Raw genomic sequence first — 17758 nt, 5'->3', positions numbered from 1 at the left:
TTATACGTTGAATTGGGCACTTCCTCCCGCTAGCCACATATAAAGCTGCAATCCATCTCTTCTTTGCTCTCCACTCGACAAACTCTACCAGTCGTAGCCAGTTCATTCACTCAGACAATTTTCACTATGCCGTGAGCTTCCCTCCTCATCGTGTCCTTGCGCTTGACTAAGAACATTGCTCCTCAGGACGGTAAACTACATCCCCATTCCAGCTGGTGCGAGCGTTCGAATTTATGGCCTTCGTCACAGTAATTAAAAACATGTCTGCTCTCACTGATTCAACCGTAGCAAGCCGCAGGTTGGAACACCGTTCTCTCGGTCTCCATCCAGAATTTCGGAAACGTCACAATGACGGGCCACGGCGACATGTGGTTGACTCATAACAACCAGCAGATCTACCAGTTTGGCCCAGTGGGTGGGAACAATGTCGTGACCGTTCAGATGTGGGTTGGCAATGTTCCGCATGACCTAAGAGCAGCCAATTGGGTGAGTAATAGGAAACACTTGATTAGGAAAAGGACAAGCTTACATATTTGTTGTGCCGTGAACAGGGGAACAACTCTTGGAAAGTAACCAACGTTCTCTTCCCTTTCAAGGCTTGATTCGGACTACTACCTCGGCGATGCACAGCTGGTGGAACCTGGAGGACTGGAGAAAGTTGTGATAGCGTGGTAAACACTACAAGTGAATCATTGTGCCGAGCTCGATGTATGCAATTCACTCCTTCTATGAATATGTTGAAATGCGATCATTCTGCTTCCCTGTTTCGATACCATATTGTGCCCGCTGTATTCAGAGTGAAATATATGCAAGTTGAAGTTTCAGATGGCGGCTCTTCCTATGCTTCACCTATGCCTCAGTTGTATGTTTTGGGGATTCGGGCACGCACGAAGACTCGCCGATAACAACGTCAGTGTTATGTTATCCTTCACTCAAGGAGCTTACGGGACAATGGATATTAGAATGCGGATTCCCCTAAGGAGGTATTTTCTTCTTAGCGAATCATCGGTCTATATATGAGTATATGGCATCACCGCACAGATTACATCCTAGAAAGTGACAGTTCCCCACAGTGTTCATTATGGAAAAGACGGCCATCCGTTATGCATTAGCAGTAAAATCTCTCTAGTGAATGTCTGTTACTCCTGTTTTGCTTCAAAGCTGCAATCTAATTTGCACGAATTCGGCAGGGCGAAATCCATTTCATTGGCAGGATCTCCCTCTCTCTATATATACTGTATCATTAATATCGTCCCATGTGCTTCCCTGATTGCCTGTTGTTCGCAGCATTGTTTACAAAATCCTGCCTCACCCGGAAACGTTGATCAAATCGACCGCTTTGTGTGATCGGGGAGTAATGTTGCACCGGAATGGTTTCGGATGCCTGCATGTCTTAAGTGTGTGATTCATAAAGCATCTCCCTATCGGTGATACGTACGCGATAACACCGCTAGAAAATTGCACCTGCGGCAGGATAGGATTCCCTGCAGCATCCATTGCGGGGCTAATATCCATTGTCGCCAAAATGCTCGCACAAAGGATGAACAGTGACGGGAATGCAAAATGTTCTCCGGGGCATACACGTCGACCGAAGCCGAACGCCGGGGAACCGAATTCCTGGGTGTTGGATGTACTGAAACCGTGTGGGGCAGGGTCTGGACCTAGGAAACGATCGGGTCTGAAGCAATCCGGTGCATCTGGATAAGTGGCCGAGTCGCGATTCATGTGCCTGTCCCCCTTGTCAGCTTTCATTCATGAACACCAATGGATTCATACCATATATTGGTCAAAAGAATGGTATCCTTCGGGATGCGATACCCATTATATTCGTCATCCTGGATGAGCCTATGTGGCAGCCCCATGGGGACGCTGGGTGCCCATCTCAGTATCTACGTCACGTAAGTATTGTCGTCTCTTGTGCATCGACCAGCAACAGAGCCGCACCTCCTTGATGAGAGCATTCACATATGGAAGATTAGCCTGATCGATGAATCCGGGCAACCGATCTGGACCGACAATCGCATCCAACTCAGCCTGCGCCTTTTTCTGTACATCGGGATATAGAATCATCACCATCATGAAGCTTCCCAGAGCGGCGGGCGTGGTATCTACACCGCCAGCATACAATGCACCCATAGCGCTGATCATGTGTTCCTCGTCCGATTGTTCTTTCTTCACCTCGAGGAGTTGAGCAGTTATCGACGGGAGCGCAATACCTGCTGCCTGGTTGACTATGTTCTAAGCTCCTCCCGGAACAGCACAGGGAAACGCACCATGCGCTGTTTGACTAGTTCGAAAGGTGCCCGATACATTCTATCGACATCCAGCCACCACTTTTTGGCAATCTTTTGGAAGCCAGCGCCGGGCATCCATTCCGGCACATGCTTGACTTTCAAAACATCAGCTAACAAAATTAACGACCAGGTGCATGTTAATTACTGACGAAAAGGGAGAACATCGACAATCCAACGCCCGGGAGCGCACGCTTGGGAGAAATCTTCCATGACCATGTTCGCATGACGCAGTAGTGGATCATTCTCGGGCGCTAGTTCATAGCCATAGACAATCCGCATGATCGAAGAGCCGGCATTACTGTGGGTGAGACGTGAGCGGACCGCGTGAATCTCCGGGACAAGCACTGACAGATGGAAAAGCTCGTTCCAGTTCTCCGGTTTATGGAGTAATTGTTTCAGCGTCTTGCGCGCTTCCGCTTCTTGCAACCACTGCCATTGCTTTATACTTGTGGAATTCATCGATCGATGACCGAACTTTCGCATTTCTCGGTGCGCCGATCCTTCAGCAAGAGCAGTCGATCTATCGTGTCCGCATAGCTCCCCACCAAATGTAAAGTAGTTCCGACCAGAATAGATGGAGGACCGCTTCTCCAAAAGGTCCGCCGCGATTTTCAATGAGTTGATGATGAGGAAGTCCTTGCCCAGGACATTGACATATATCATGTCCCCTACATACAATCATCAAGAACAGATATGATCCTGGTCAGTCACACGTACCATACGTCTTCTGCCATCTGCTATACACCATGGGGTCATCTTCTTTGGGCATCTCAAACAAGTTGCCAATGAAAACATGACTCTTAGGACCGGGTGGTAAGGGGATATTCTTCTGTTTCACGCGACGCCAGCCAACCAACAATAGAAGTGCGACAGCCGGAATAAGGGGCAATAGGAGATTTGACATAGCGAGACCAGGCAGTGGTCCTCTTGATAGGCGTTGCTGTCGGTCACCTTTTGAAGAACTCCACCAGTGACTTCGTGTACTAACTGGTGAGAAAAGGCTCCGCCTTCCAGAAATCGGAAGATCGCAGCTGTTCGGAGAATGGTGAGGTCAACGTCCATGAGGATAACGCACCGCCTCTCTCGTAGTACCCGTGCACAGGATAGAGGTGAAAAATGTCTTTGTCCTCTTCCAGAGACTGCGTATCATTATGGGTTATAGAGCCCCTATATTTCCGACTGACATAGTGCAATACCAACGCGACAAGCGCAGTCGACAAAGGAAATCGTTGCTGGGTGAGAATCGTCTTCGGCTTCTGCGTTAACCGGCACCATGAAAGGACGGGGAGCACACTCTCGCGCGGCTGCCTAGTTCACATTGGCCCTTTTCTGGAATCGCAGCGAGATTCTGCACTGAAATGCCTGAAAACGACTGTGATGGTGGTGTCGTTAGAAACTCGAGTCACATATGGCAGGAATAGGAGACATACGCAATAATACCACTATTTCATCGAGCTCGGGCATCAGGGATTCCTCTCCCAAGTCCGAAATGGGGATTACGTTCAACTTCTTTCACCAGTGCAACGATAAACGGGACATTCGTGCAACCTCGGCAATCTTGTGGCGCCAACGATGCGATCAAACATCTTGTGCTTTCTTCTGCATGGCCAGGCACCGAATCGTAGCACCAGTCGTCCTATTCCATATCTGGTTTAGACGCTCAAACGGACAAACATCGGCAGAAGCAGCTCGACTCATTTTGGTAGTGATGCAAGCTTAAGGTCCTCGATGTAGCTCTTTCATATTCGTCCTAAATCACCGCTTTCTCGGAGCGCTCCGACTACAGCGGAAGATCTCAGGATGAAGGTGGCCTTCTTTCTTCCTATTTACGCCGTATAGGTAGTGTTGTGTTCCAGTTCGAGACCAGCATCAAAGTTGAGATACATAGTTATATGGGGCATATCACATGAATCCTGTTTAGCCTCCGCAAGTCTCGCACGCGTTCCGATGTGGTGATGATCACTCCGCGACTCCGTTCTCCTTTCTTGTATCGATCTCCTTCAAATTGATTAAATCAACAGCCTTTGAGGATCGAGGTTTGATACTGCATGTGAATGGATATGGATGTCTATCGATGAATCACCGTGTCAGTGACAAGCGAGAGGTCAGTCATGGAATGCATGTACGTCACAATTCCACTTGTCCACTTCATCTCTGGCAGCACTGATTTTCCATCAGCGTCAGAGGCTATGTCCATAGTTGCCAATATGTTTGCGCAAGTAATGAACAAGGACGAGAATGCTAGGAATTCTCCAGGACACACTCGCCTTCCGAAGCCAAAGATGGGTGAACCGAACTCGCGGGTATTTGATGTGCTAAATCCTCGAGGTGCGGGGTCGGGCCCCAAAAATCGCTCTGGACGGAAACGATCTGCATCATAACCGTATGTCGCAGCGTCTCGACTCATGTGCCTACTTTGCGATCAGCTTTCTCCCCCGGTGGACCTCGAAACACACTGCTACCATATGTTGGTCACAACAAGGGTATCCTTGGGAATGCAGAAGTTGGCATATCCGTCTTCCCTATTCAGTCTGTGAGGCACACTGGTAGGAACTACTGGGGCCCAACGCAAGACCTTCGTCATGATCAGATATAACTGCGCCCTTTGACAATTGTTTGGCAAGCTTACCTCCTTCACGACGGCAACCACGTAGGGCAGATTCACTCGATCGGCCAATGTCGGCCGGCGTTCAAGGCCAACAACACGATCTAATTCACTCTGTGCCTTCTTCTGCACTTCAGGATAAAGTATCATTGCCATGATGAAGTTGGATAGAGCCACTGGTGTGGTATCTGACCCCGCGATGAACAGAGACCCAACCGCATTCGCAATCTGCGTTTCGTCCCCGTGCTGCTTGTTGCTTTCAAGTAATTGCGATATCATCGATGGAAGGTTGTCACCGGAGGCCTGCGGAGAAGAACATGTCAGGGTACGAACTGAATAACAAAGAAAGAGTGGCTTGCTATTTTTTGTTTTACGAAGGTGAAAGGGACGCTGTAACACTCATCAAGCTCACTCCTCCATTTCCGAGCAATCTTCTTGAAGTTACCCCCTTGGAACCATTCGGGTACGTGCTTGACTGTTTCAGTCAGATCAGTTCTCGACAGAAAGAATGTATCTGACGGATTGGTATAAGGTCAACGAGCCATCGTCCTGGTGCACAAGCTCTAGAGAAATCTCTAATCACCATATTCGCATGACGGAGATGCAGATCGTTGTCCCCGTCAAGCTCATAACCATATGCGATACGCATGATCGTGGAGCCAGAATTGCTGTATCACTGTAAATCGGTATCTGTTCTATCTGCTAGTTCCAAACTTACAGATGGAAGTGCTTCACGAATTCGTCAGGACTGGTCAGCAGCCTCTTCAACGTCTTATGAGCTTCGTTCTCCAGTAGCCAATACCAACCCTTGACTGCTGTGGAATTCAACGAACGATGCCCCGACTTTGCGAGCCTCCCGGTGCTTAGTTCCCTCCAGGAGTGCCAAAGAACGATCATGGCCACACAGTTCACCACCGAATGTCAATTTCATCCGACCGGAATAATATGTCGAGCGCCTCTCTAGCAGATCGGACGCGATCTTGACAGAGCTAATTATGAGGAACTTCTTCCCCAAAGCCGTGACATAGACGATATCTCCTGCGATCGCAATGAACCATCTCTGTTCTTCAATTTCCGGTGATGACATACCGTACACTTTCTGCCATTCGCTAAATCTCAACCAATCCTCCTCTTTTGGCAAGTCCAAGAGATTGCCGATCACCGGATAACCCGGAGGACCAGGAGGCAGGCGACGCTTTCTGGTTACGAACCTTCTCCATATGATGCGAAGAACCACCACAACCAAGACAACTGCACATCCGGCGAGGATCCCAGTGAACATGGCACTCTTGACCGTGGCGCGGACAGACATGGTGCCACCTCCTGCTTTTTCTTTTCGAATCCGATATGTTCATGTGCTGCGGTTCGAACCGAAGTAAACTGCCTTCCGGAAGATGATACGAGGTGGGCCGAGACGCTTCTCATACGTGAAATTCTCATTTCTACCTGTGGTGTGAGCCTGGCCGAGGTGAGTATAATCCGACGCGTCAGCACCCCTGCACCGGCGAAGGTACACCGGAAAGCATCAGTCCAGAGATTCATTGACGGTGAGCATTCGAGCACATGTTGTTCACCGCGAATTCGTTCCATTCACACTGGCACGTGAGCAGAGGCTGCAGCACAAACATGCCGACCAAATCTCGGTTCAACCCATGCGACTGTCCATGGGTTCCCAACTAGGACCAATCCCAGGCGCAGCCCTACAAGCCTCCCCCATGGCACTCCCGGAGCCCTGAGTGAATTGCGGGAAAGCGTGGAGATCCTGGGGGGGGATGGCTGGAAGGGCCGAAGGTCCGGGCGCCTTTTCGCTGGCGGCCGCTAACCAACAACGGGTTTGTCGACCCCTAACGACTACCCGGTGACCAATTCAAATGAGTCTATTCTAAAAATGGGGAAGCTCCCTTCGATGCAGAGAGGGAGAGAGAGATTGTGCACTCCATCCAATTATTCAACTTCTTTCAACTAGCGAGATACAGTAGACATGGACATTAACCGTCCGCGAGAGCGATGAGATACTTGACTAGGGAAGGGGTTATCGTACGGGCATATCATGAGGCTACGCTATAAGCTCCAGTGAAGGAACAAAAAAAAGTATTGCTAGTGGAAGGGTTAAACACGAATAAGAAGTCGTCACCATAGTTCATATCGAACAGAACTACGCAAGCAAGAAGTCCTCCTCGCTGACCCGCATGTGCATCCAAGTCTCTCCCTGCCCTGGCTGACCGGGCTTGAGGCCGAATCGGATTGCTCCACAAGGCGCTCGCGAATGTGCGCTAACCGGCAACTGCAATTCCAGTTCCTCGCTGCTTGCTCGAGATTGGGGTGTGCCCGGAGGACTGCTCTGCTTGCCTCCTCGTTCCCGCCCGGCAGGCTTGAGCGCGCTGGGAGTGGAGCCGAGGCCGTACCCGTATCCTGCCTGCACTTGGGAGCAGTCGTATGATGGTGGGAGATCGTGGTATGATGTTGGTTGAGGAGAGTAAGAGAGGGTCTTACTGAGCGCATTGTGCTGCGCTTTTATAGCCGCTGCAGCTGCTGAGCTGGCTGAGGGAGGTGATGCAGATCGAATAGAAGGCGCGTAGGCGGAAGAGCCCGCTGTCATCGATGGCGTAGAACTGGAGTAGCCGCTCGTGCGGGAAGAACCAGTCTCCCCACCGAGTTCGGGAACAAGGGTAACAGGCTCCACGAATGTGAAGTGCTCATCCTCTCTTCCGGGCGCTGAGAAGCGCACATGAACGGCGTAAGAGACGCTGAGACCACCGAAGGTGAATGACGGTTCCAATGAACCGTCCAGGTCGATCTCCCCTCGGACGACGCGGACGTTCGCCGCCGAGTGCGGGACTTGCCAGCAGTTTGCCACCGCTACGCTCTCCCAGGTCCATTCTTGGCTCGGCTTGTTCGCGTGCGCGGCTTTGATGAGGGCGGCCTTAGGGCAGATACACTTTGATGACGCGAATCCGCATGAGACGCACCAGACGCTCACAGCGTGGGGGATGACGGTGGGCACATAGCGCACACCGCGCCGGAGGTCGACGGATATCGCGATGGGTGCGGAGAGGACGTCGGGCGCGCTGTTCCGCTCGTCGGAGAGGGTGATAGTGAACGGTATGTAGGAGCGGACCGGGTATGCAAGGGGCGCTGCGAGGCCCAGCGTTGCGCGGAGGCTCGCGTCTCGCTGACCGAGCTCGGACCCGCGGATGGTAGCGGTCGAAAGGTGCCACGCACTGCGGTCCGTAGGCCATTCTCCCACTAACCCAGCAGCGCTCCATGCGACAAGAGGTTGCTTCTCGGGTCGTACTCGGGGGTGGAAGACAATCGGTACGTTCAGCACGTCGTCCCCACATACACGACGAGCAGCGCGGCTCTTGCGCTTGATGCGAAGGGAGAAGATGTACTCGATCTTCGTGTTCGGAGAAAGTGCGGATGCCCAGCTTGTTGGTAAGGGTGCGCCATTAGACCCGACAGAGGGGAAAGTGAACGAGAAGGGGAGGCTGTGCGTGCCATCCAACGTGGAAGTGCGCGGTGGGGGTTGGGGGAAGGCGGGGGTGATGAGGGAGAGAGTCTGGGACAGGAATGACGTTGCCTCGCCGCAGGGCGCAAAGAGGCGACCCTCCACCTTTTCGCGGTGAGTCAGTATGCGCTCTTTGAGTGAAGAATGCACGAGAAATCCACTCACTGTGATCATCACGTCTTTTATTGAGCGGAGCTTGCTCTGCTCAAGTACGACCTCGCCTGTTACTGGGCAAGCGCCGTGAAATACCGGCATCTGCTCGGAAGAGGCGGCGCAGCTGTTGAGGGCGAGCGTGACATAGGGGAAGCTCGCTTGCTCCAGCGTGTAAGTGTGCAGCGTCTGCGGGTGGGAGTGCCCGTGCGCCGCGACTGCCTGTGCTCGAAGGGAAGATAAATCTGATGTGGGGGTTGATACGGATGCGCCTGAGACGGGCTTGAGGGGAGTGGGTGAGCCACGGCGAGAGAGGGTGGAAGTGCGTGACGGTCCGTGCAGCTTCATGTTTGGTTGCTGTTCGTGGTGGTGGTCAAGCGAAAAGGACCGGGAGGAAGAGGGGGAGAGGGGGCGGGAGAGAGAGGGCGGGGAGGAGGATAGGACGGCAAGGGGATATGTATACTCTTTGGTTGACCGGGGAATGGGCGTCCCAGGAGAGCGGAAGCAGAATCCGGGAGTGAAGTGAGAAGCACGCGCGAGTTGCTGTCTGTTTGTCTCTCTTGAAAAGGGCTAGATTCCCCCAAGGGGCGGGTGGTGTGTGTAAATTGAGATATGGCTTCCCTCTCGTCCGCGCTATATGTACGCTTGCTCTTCCTTGTTGGATCTTGGCTCGGCTGCGCGCTTAGAAGTGGGCGCACTGGTCCGTAAATGGGTAGGATGTGCGCTTGACGATGTGACAAGTATATAACTGGGGAAAGGGGAGAAAAGGCAATGCTCGACTGCCGGACTGGGCGTCAGGGAGTTGGAATACAAGAGAAGAGGTGCGGGCGTCTGGGACAACGAGCGATCGAGCCGAATCCGATGAGCGTTTGACGCTTTCGCTCGCTGGCGGGGAAGGTGAAGTAAGGGAAAGGCAATGTCCGAGTCGCGAGTCGCTGCACCGCAATACAATGGAGGGGACTGCCTATTCCAGGGGCGATTCCGATGTAAGCCAAGCGCGATTCTGTATCGCTGTATACAGCTGGAGGAAAGTCGCAGCTAGACGTCGGGTGACGGGTAGAGGGAACGATCGCGCACGCGGACAGACAAAAGAGAGGCAACTTATATTGTGTGCTTACCGGGGAATGGATTGCTCATCCTGAAGTAACCATGACTGTGCATTTAATCCCCCATCTCTCTTCCTTCTGCGCAGGCGAATGTGATGCCGTGCCGTGGCCGTCAGCTCGGCGGGTTAGAGGAGGGGGACAGATGGGAAGCGCTGTCCGACACCTTCTGCTTGCAGGGCAGGGAAATTGGATACTTCTCGCCGCCTGCGCTTGGCCGATTAGTCACCCACTCAGCGGACCCTTTTCCTCCTTTCAGCTCCTCTTGCAGACCACCGTGATCCTCCAACTAGGAGCACAGTCCCTGTTTCCCCCGCAAACAGTTCACGTCACTTCTCCTTGAGGACCATCCACGTCCACCTGCTCTCCTATCTCATAGGAGTTGTCCAACCAGCTTGCTCCTACGCTGCCGAGTAGACGTCGTATGACCATATACTGATTATCGGCTCGGACCTCTCCGGGCGCCATTCCGGGCCCTCCGACCGGCACTCGGGGCCGACATCATGTACCAGTTGCCACCTGGACGTCCGACGCCCACAAGGAGACTCGTCCATGTCATCATATCACCTACACCACATTACCATACACGTATTCAAAGCATGTCATTCTCCTCGTGTTGATTACTCCGAAGCGGCTCAAGCACCGAAGCCAATCCCACTTGTGCAAACCGGCGCGCAGCACCTCGTCCGCATGACAGACTGCCAATATCCCATTCCCAGAACCAAATCAGTATGACGCTCCTTTCCCGGCACATCACCCACTATGTGTCCAACGCTTTCAGACATTGTACTATATATGGTCTAGCGCGGGCCAAACACGGCCTAACGACCGCATTGATTGAGCCCTTGGCGCATACATTTCTCTTCTGACGCACCGCCTGGTGGAATACATTTTGTCATCTCTATGTTGGGTCTCCGGAGCCGAGTCTCGGGGAGTGACAAACCTTTCCCCAAAGGGTGCTCAGCCACGCCGATCACTCGATTCCCTGAATCATCAGGTCAGGGAGCTTCTTCACCGCCTCCCAGCATACCTAGATCCTAGAAAAAAAAAATCGATTTCGGGGTAAATCAATTCTGTCCTCGGCTTCTCGCGTTCTCGCGTTCTCAAGAAAGGTTCTGTAGTTGCCGCCGGCGGAGAAGGGTACGATGTAGAATGCTTTTGACATTGATCGAGGCTGCGATCGAGCTGAATGCTTTCACTCGTTGCCGCCTGTCAAAGACGATCTACGAAGTTCCCGGTACCCATTCAGCCCGGGAATGGCGTCAGCGACCACAGGTACCGACCATACACTTACGGGTACTCCGCGTCATGCTCCTGCTCCGCAATTCAAGCCGTGACTGCCCATCAGGTCTTGTATTGATTAGCCAAGCTGCCTTAGCTGTCTTCAATAGTTTGTATATGGTGTGATAAGGAAAGGTGCTGTATAAGACCCGGGCTTGTTGTGACTGCAGCCGTCGCGCGTCTTCCGCCGACACACTTCACGACGCCTCGACCCACACATGAACACATCCGGACCGTGCATACCGATCGACTGTCAAAATCCCCAAGAGCTTAGTCTTGCGTGAGCCAGGGATTCCGCCCGCAGTGTGCGGGAGGACCGCATGTTCTAAGGCCCTGGGCGCTTGGATCAGGCGCACGTGAATGGTTCCTCGGCGCTGCGAGGCTCTCGTGCCTCCGGTGTCCGTGGACCGGGTATCCACATGGTTTGATAGTCTCCGCTCCGCGAACACCGCGGAGGCGGCATGGCTGCCGCCGGTAGGAGACCAAGAGGGAGTCATCAGGGGACTTCAGACTTTTAAGACTTTGGACAAGACAATAACCCTGATGTAAGACAATACATTTGGCTCTGTCAGCCATTGATCTGATAGTGCATAAGGGGACAAGGACATGTTGGTGGGAGTGCATGAGCCAAGGTTCCAAAACGTTCTTTGCCAGAGAGAAAGTTGCAGTGGCCCGGCCCCGAAAAAGATAAATTCTTGTGGCCGAGAGTGATGGCAAAGCCGAAGCCCTGCTGACTCAGCAACGTCATCCCTCAATTTCTCCTTTTGATTACGGCGCTTGCTCGTCATCCTCCCCCTCCCCTCCAATCGGCACCTCGCCCGATAAACTCTCGACCCAGGAGGCCTTGGGCTCCGGCCGTGTTATTAGAAACCGGGCCATGCCGGAGTCGGGATGACGCGGTGTCGGAACCGGACGAAGCAGGAGTTGGAAAAGTTGGAAAAGGCAAAAACAGAAGTCAATCTGTTCTACTTCATTGTCGGCGCGAAGACATGAGGGTGCAAGAAAAATTGTACAGTAGGACTAGGAGACGTCACTGGCTCGTTGGGCCGCGGCGAAAGTCTAGTGATGCAAGTTCCGGGAGAAACACTTCAGGAATTTCGGCTGGGTCCAAGTCATACATCAAGAACATGACAAGTGTCGGACCCATGATCCCAAACAATGGGTTATCAGTTGGTGCAGGCAATTGGATCGGCGATAGAATCCAAGGATATTAGCATCATGAGTCAAGCGGGACATATGGCCGACACGGACGGCGACAATGCACGGTGGGTGAACCCGTGGAGCGTGTACGGTGGATACACGCTGATCGACAGTGGTTTACCGTCATGGAGTTGAGAAGACTGCGCAAATCCTAGAAGGATCTTGGACATCGCTGACTGTGGAGAACGCTGACTGAATGGTTTTGATTTTCGTTTTGAGGTCCATTGACCGTCATGTTTCATTCTGTGATGGTGACACGTACTTCAGGAGGCACACACCTTCGAGATCAACAATCAAGACGCTTGACAACCCAGATTACGAAGACTTGTGTCGACGATAAGATGCTGAGTAATGTAATAGCTTACTAATCGAATTGCAGAGGGTTCTGGCCGTCTTGCGCGATCATTGTTGTTGAACGCGTCAACAACTTCACGAATCATCTGGTCCAACGACAGCACTAGTGACTAACCAACCAACCATCGGAGCAGCCGGCCTTCTCAATGATGAATGTCTCAGTGGTTCTGCGTTTTCCTAATATGGCAATCGAGAAAACCTTATTGCTCGATCTCGATCTATCACCTTGACTTATCTTCCGTAATCTGTCTTATGAGTTGAATGGCACCTGTGCATGGAGAGAGGGGCTCGTCGGCGCATGCTCATTGCATCAACGGCGACAACGACAAAGACAACGACAAAGACAGTGACAACGACATTTCCACACAAACAACAACAGCGACGACATGAGCATCGTGTATGACAGCACTCGCACACCTCCAACTTGGCACCGTGCAGCTGCTTCGCTGTCCCACCTGGCAACAGCCTTGCCTCTACCATTCCAGTTCTCGCTTGGACGGAACATGTGGAGCACCATCTTACAGCACGTAAAGGACGATGTCCCCGAAATTGTCCTTATTCCGCCGTGCGTCCTCTTGCCTTGCCTTGTTTCAATCGTACTAAGACGAGAGCCGGTGGTATGTATACAGCACCCCTGACAGACCGGTGATCACCATAAGCAGAACGGAAAACCGGAGATTGACGGAGAGGTTCTTCTCGTGCGTTCGCATGTCCTTTTCCCTCGCAGGTCCCTCAATCTGACCCATCTCCTTTGCTAGTCCCGCTCGCGATTCAAGTTCAGAGCATATGAAGTCCTCACCGCCGAAATTTGAGACTGGCAAGCTGATGCCCCGTGCATATCCCCGGCGACCGAGACGTGGACAATGCGAAGACAAGGAAAACACTCGTCCAATTATAAGTGTTCCTTCCCAGCGAACGCAGTCAGTACAGGCAGAGGAGACGGATGTTTTCATGCATCCACGACTCATACGTCCACCCAGTGGTCAGATGATAGATTCCCTCCCCCGGTGCGTCTTGTCTTCCCTTTGACAACAGATGTCGAAACGAATAAATAATTCGACAACAGCTCAAGAACCCCGTTTCGTCCGGCTGCGCCGGAGCCGCCCAGGCTCACGTCACTAACTCGCCGGCCTGTATCGCCCACTCCAGTGAGGAAGAGGCCGGCATCCATCGCAGGGTATCAAGACCTGGTCCACACATTCCATCCATTCCCAGCATCCAAGGCTGCCCCGGCACAGCATGTGTGGGCGACAAGAGAAGATGAAGATATTCGTTCGCCGTCGCAGCGTGTTCACCAGCCTGTTGCAGAACATGCCGCGGCAGAATTGGAACGCTCGTTGAATCCCTCCAATTGCTTTACCAGCGCTCGCCAGCGGCCAGCGCGTCAGATGAGCTCTCCTTCTGTGGGCGTATCAGACGAATCCAAGAATATACCTGTATCAGAATGGCAACCAGCGATTCGCTCTGCCAGCGCATATCCTCAGGCGGTCGCTTCACCGTGCAATGACCCAACACTCAGGAACTCATCGAAGCAAATCAGGAGAGGTGGCTCGCTTGCCCTGAAAGAATGCCCAATTTTACAAGATGTGAGCATCTATCAAGCGGACGGCAGGGCAAGGAGAGGGAATCATACTCGCAGCATGGATTTGGACCAGCTTAGAGGGATATGGGAAACTCGGGATCGGACGGAGAGTAACGATTTCCCAACAAAGACGTCGACTCGAGAACTGAAGCAAAGCGTAATGGGCACACATCATCGATCATGGATCGCAACGCCTGTCAACCATGTCAGGCAAGCCAAGATCAACAAAGTCGATGGGTGGTCCTTGAACAACCCGGAGGCAGAGTTCGTCATTGGCGAATGGAAGGAGGAAGAAGACACCTGGGAGGAATGTTCCCTCTAATCGTTCCCGCGCGCCGCCCGCTATCTTACCTTAAACAATATTGGGCGCTTGATTCTTACCCTTTCAGTTCAAGTCTGAGACTGTTATACACTTGAGGGGTAAATGTAGTACAGAGGAAGCACCGTGTCCACTCCATAAATTTACTACCTTACATGGTATAATGACACATTGACGTTCCAGCGTGTGCGAATAATCGCATGTTTCCTGGAGGAGCGCGATTCCCGCAGGATCCAAATGAATTGTGTAACTGAACATTCTCAGTATCAAGGGGTGCAGAGTAGATAGGACGTACTCTTCCCTGGAACATGCGGCCGTGATGCCTCAACACGGAACCCTGGCTGGCCCCGAAAAACCATGCCCAGAAAGAGTCACGCGCTGTATGCTTTGTTCGGGGGACAACAGTTTCCCCAGCGCAGACACAACAGAGGCAAAATTCAAGCTTCGGGATGACGTCAACTCCCAAAGCACTACAGAATTGAACTGGACGTCTCTACCTAACGAATTTCGTACGTGCGAAGCAGTGGGCAATCCCGGCTCACTAGATTCCGGATAAGACTCAACAATGACAGCGCAGAGCTCATCACAATCTGCATTGACAAGATATGCGACAACGTAGCAATGATGCTAGTGCTATAGTCCAAAGTGTGAGCTGCTCACGGGAGAGCGAGGTAGTACGAGACCATCTTGAGATAGTTGGGAGTGCCCAGACCAGTGACAGGATCCCAGCCGGGAACAGCGTAGAAGCCCTCCGTACCGCAGCCCTGGTTACTTCCCATTGTAATGTCGTTAAACATGGACGGGTTCGCGTACATGCTTGGGTTAAGGAAACCAATGGGACCTTTGCCAGCAGCAAGACGAGCGTCGTTGATCAGGGTGACGATAGAGCCAAAGACCGGGCTGGAGGCGGAGGTACCATATACCAGAGCAAACTCGCCGTCGATGGCGATGACTACAGGTTCGTCAGCATGAATGAAGTGATGCCAGGTGCCACACATACCATAGTTGGCACCGCTTGCCGCAACATCCGGGAAACCGCGAACAGAGCGAGAATTGTTGTACTGCGCTGCCGTGTAGGGAGGAACGAAATACTCGTAGTAAGTGGACACTGCCTTAGCCTGGTACGAGGGCATGGCAAAAACGTTGGAGAATCCACCGTCGGAATAGATCACGGTCTCGCAAGCTTCCTCGGGTTGGTAGACAGTGGCGTTGGGTACAATCTGAGTAGCGCCCACGGACGTCACGTAGGGGCAGGTGCCAGGGAATGAAGGATTAAATCGGGTCCCGTTGAGCGCGTAAGTGCCTGCGTAAATGGCTTTAGCGAGGTTTTGCATGTACTCAGGTGACTCCATGTACCGTTAGCTGTCAAACACTCGCCATCGTTGCCAGCAACACCATAGTCACCACTGCTGTACAGGATAGAAACGCCCTGAAGACCAAGCTTGGCGTACTCTGCACACTGTCTTTCCTCGTAGAACGGTGTCAGGTCCGCCTCGTTGTACCCGTATGAAGTGGAGACCACATAGGTCGCAGCGTAGCCACCGCAGGTCTCTGGCCCTTCATATCCTGTGCAGGGCGTAAATATTAGACACTCGAGCATACAAAGAACACTAACCTCCGCCGTAGGGATCGGGGTAAACACCATCCTCCGTAGGATCATCGCCGCCGTCAAATGTATAGTACATTGCGTCCAGTGCGTCCAGGCTATGATACCGCTAAGAAGAGAATAATACATGTCGGAGGAAACTCACAAGTTGTTGAAAGAACCGCCCTCGACCATATCACCGGTCTGGTACAGGGTCGGGTTCAAGGGATACACGAGAGTCATGGCATATTCCTGGGCCACGTCCAATAATCAGATTTACAGATGGGAAACTCAAAATGACGCACAAGATCAAGGTCACTCTCGCCGTTATAATCGAAGCTCTCATACATGGTCTGGATGTTGCCACCATCAATGCTGTCCATTGTGGGCCTGTGGCCCACAAGCTGAGGAGCGAATTGGCCGAAGAACATGTCGAGATCCGTAGCAAAGTAACTTTGAGGCGTATACTCGACGATGCCATAGCTGTTCTTCGCTGTAGCACGGGACTGATTGACGGGAATGTTGTACAGCGCTTGCTAATATTGTTGTCAGACTGGGCTGGAAATCTGACGAATTCGGGTAACTTACGAGACAAATAGGAAGAATTTCCTCGTTACAGTATTCAAGCTCCTGAAGTATCGACTCGGAAGATAGCGTGGCGCCCTGCTTGGGCAAAGAGCCGGATCCCGGCTTGCCGACCTCGGTAGCCGCACTCCGTTTCCTCTGCGGCTGTTCCTTCTTGACGCGGGTGTCGAAGTGAACGGTTGGAGTGACGAAATCAACGTGCTTGGCAACCTCCTCAGGCACGGAGTAATCGCCACAGCCCAAGTGAGGAGTGCCAGTGACGTCGTGCAAGTAAACGGTATACTTCGTGTCGAGCAAGCTCTCTGCCTCTGCGACGGTCACACCAGAAATTTCGAGCCAGCCGAGAGACTGTGACTGTTCGACCCGAGAACGGGAGATGCCCTCACTCTCTAGCCAAGTGAGGACAATATCCACAGATTCCTTGGAAGGTGCAAAGAACTCGGCAACCTCCTTCGCCGTCCAGTGCTTGCCAAAATGCTCAGAAGATGGGTCAGACACGTGCATAAGCTCATCGTGTACGCTGTCTAGGTTGGACTGGGTAAGAGCAATCCGAAGTGGAATTGGCGTTGTCGGGAAAGGGTCGGTAACAGGCACCCAGGAGGACGGGATAGCGTCGCGCCTCTCGTGCACACGACGTACGCCAGAAGATGGGGCTGGAAATGCGAAAGCCGCAAGAGGCGCAAGAGCAAGGATCAAGGCGGGCTGCATACTGACGAAATGCACTGACAGCGACCACATCTGCTCACGCCCTCCTGAGGTCGACCTAGATATACCATTTCCCCTGGTCGCTTATCTCCACTGCCGTGCAGGCTCATAATTGTGACACAGACTCTACGAGAAGGTCGAACGATATATGCAAAGCGCTCCACATGACAATTTAACATAGATCATATGGTCTTCCATCTGGATACGCTCTCGTTGAAGAGGAGATGACCAAGACAAGGGCGGAAGGTCCCAAGAGTGCAACGTTGGCAATACGATCGTACGAGGGGAACTCCGTCCACACGGTCACGTAGAAAGGAAATTAGCCAGATCTCGGCACACCCCTCATCATAAGTCCCCTTCCTGACAGTACCGTAGATAACTTCTAGATTGAGGCCGGGCGCGTACATCTCGAACGACTCAGTCCGTCAGGAGCAGGTGAAGAAATAGCACGAAAAGATGAGGTAAACTTGCCATATACAAATAGGAA

The 17758-nt window shown here is 52.4% G+C and overlaps 7 protein-coding genes across 7 annotated transcripts; 2 read left to right on the top strand and 5 right to left on the bottom strand.

The window, feature by feature from the left end:
- Positions 1–190: 190 nt before the first annotated feature.
- On the bottom strand, positions 191–757 carry DACRYDRAFT_24874 (uncharacterized protein). Its single transcript, XM_040773891.1, has 2 exons — positions 552–757; positions 191–486 (listed from the first exon to the last, which is right to left on the bottom strand). Exon 2 carries the CDS (start codon positions 463–465, stop codon positions 271–273), a length of 195 nt encoding a protein of 64 aa, XP_040624860.1. The 5' UTR covers positions 466–486; positions 552–757; the 3' UTR covers positions 191–270.
- A 551-nt stretch (positions 758–1308) lies between these two features.
- On the bottom strand, positions 1309–3198 carry DACRYDRAFT_111478 (cytochrome P450; the record flags this gene model as incomplete). Its single annotated transcript, XM_040769244.1, has 8 exons — positions 1309–1384; positions 1439–1729; positions 1777–1889; positions 1945–2223; positions 2274–2389; positions 2444–2592; positions 2644–2962; positions 3012–3198. The coding sequence occupies 8 exons, from the start codon at positions 3196–3198 to the stop codon at positions 1309–1311; spliced, it is 1530 nt and encodes a 509-aa protein (XP_040624859.1).
- Positions 3199–4752: 1554 nt separating this feature from the next.
- DACRYDRAFT_111477 (cytochrome P450) lies at positions 4753–6211 on the bottom strand (the record flags this gene model as incomplete). The annotated part of the gene is made up of 7 exons (XM_040769243.1): positions 4753–4869; positions 4924–5202; positions 5274–5374; positions 5419–5567; positions 5618–5647; positions 5706–5937; positions 5989–6211. The coding sequence occupies 7 exons, from the start codon at positions 6209–6211 to the stop codon at positions 4753–4755; spliced, it is 1131 nt and encodes a 376-aa protein (XP_040624858.1).
- Positions 6212–6936: 725 nt separating this feature from the next.
- DACRYDRAFT_102219 (uncharacterized protein) lies at positions 6937–9770 on the bottom strand. The gene is made up of 2 exons (XM_040767620.1): positions 8573–9770; positions 6937–8512 (listed from the first exon to the last, which is right to left on the bottom strand). The coding sequence occupies exons 1-2, from the start codon at positions 8903–8905 to the stop codon at positions 7055–7057; spliced, it is 1791 nt and encodes a 596-aa protein (XP_040624857.1). The 5' UTR covers positions 8906–9770; the 3' UTR covers positions 6937–7054.
- Positions 9771–11904: 2134 nt separating this feature from the next.
- On the top strand, positions 11905–12435 carry DACRYDRAFT_24870 (uncharacterized protein). Its single transcript, XM_040773890.1, has 2 exons — positions 11905–12360; positions 12412–12435. The coding sequence occupies exon 1, from the start codon at positions 12100–12102 to the stop codon at positions 12274–12276; it is 177 nt and encodes a 58-aa protein (XP_040624856.1). The 5' UTR covers positions 11905–12099; the 3' UTR covers positions 12277–12360; positions 12412–12435.
- An 818-nt stretch (positions 12436–13253) lies between these two features.
- Positions 13254–14531, top strand: DACRYDRAFT_24869 (uncharacterized protein). The gene is made up of 2 exons (XM_040773889.1): positions 13254–13502; positions 13562–14531. The coding sequence occupies exons 1-2, from the start codon at positions 13282–13284 to the stop codon at positions 14397–14399; spliced, it is 1059 nt and encodes a 352-aa protein (XP_040624855.1). The 5' UTR covers positions 13254–13281; the 3' UTR covers positions 14400–14531.
- A 521-nt stretch (positions 14532–15052) lies between these two features.
- On the bottom strand, positions 15053–17274 carry DACRYDRAFT_84318 (subtilisin-like protein; the record flags this gene model as incomplete). Its single annotated transcript, XM_040776676.1, has 7 exons — positions 15053–15348; positions 15397–15699; positions 15768–15962; positions 16012–16100; positions 16148–16233; positions 16287–16517; positions 16570–17274. 7 exons carry the CDS (start codon positions 17272–17274, stop codon positions 15053–15055), a joined length of 1905 nt encoding a protein of 634 aa, XP_040624854.1.
- Between the last annotated feature and the right edge of the window lie 484 nt (positions 17275–17758).

Source organism: Dacryopinax primogenitus, assembly GCF_000292625.1.
Source record: "Dacryopinax primogenitus strain DJM-731 SS1 chromosome Unknown DACRYscaffold_21, whole genome shotgun sequence".
Classification (NCBI taxonomy): domain Eukaryota; kingdom Fungi; phylum Basidiomycota; class Dacrymycetes; order Dacrymycetales; family Dacrymycetaceae; genus Dacryopinax; species Dacryopinax primogenitus.
Note: the sequence above shows the minus strand (reverse complement) of the source record. Positions and strands in the feature narration are given on the sequence as shown.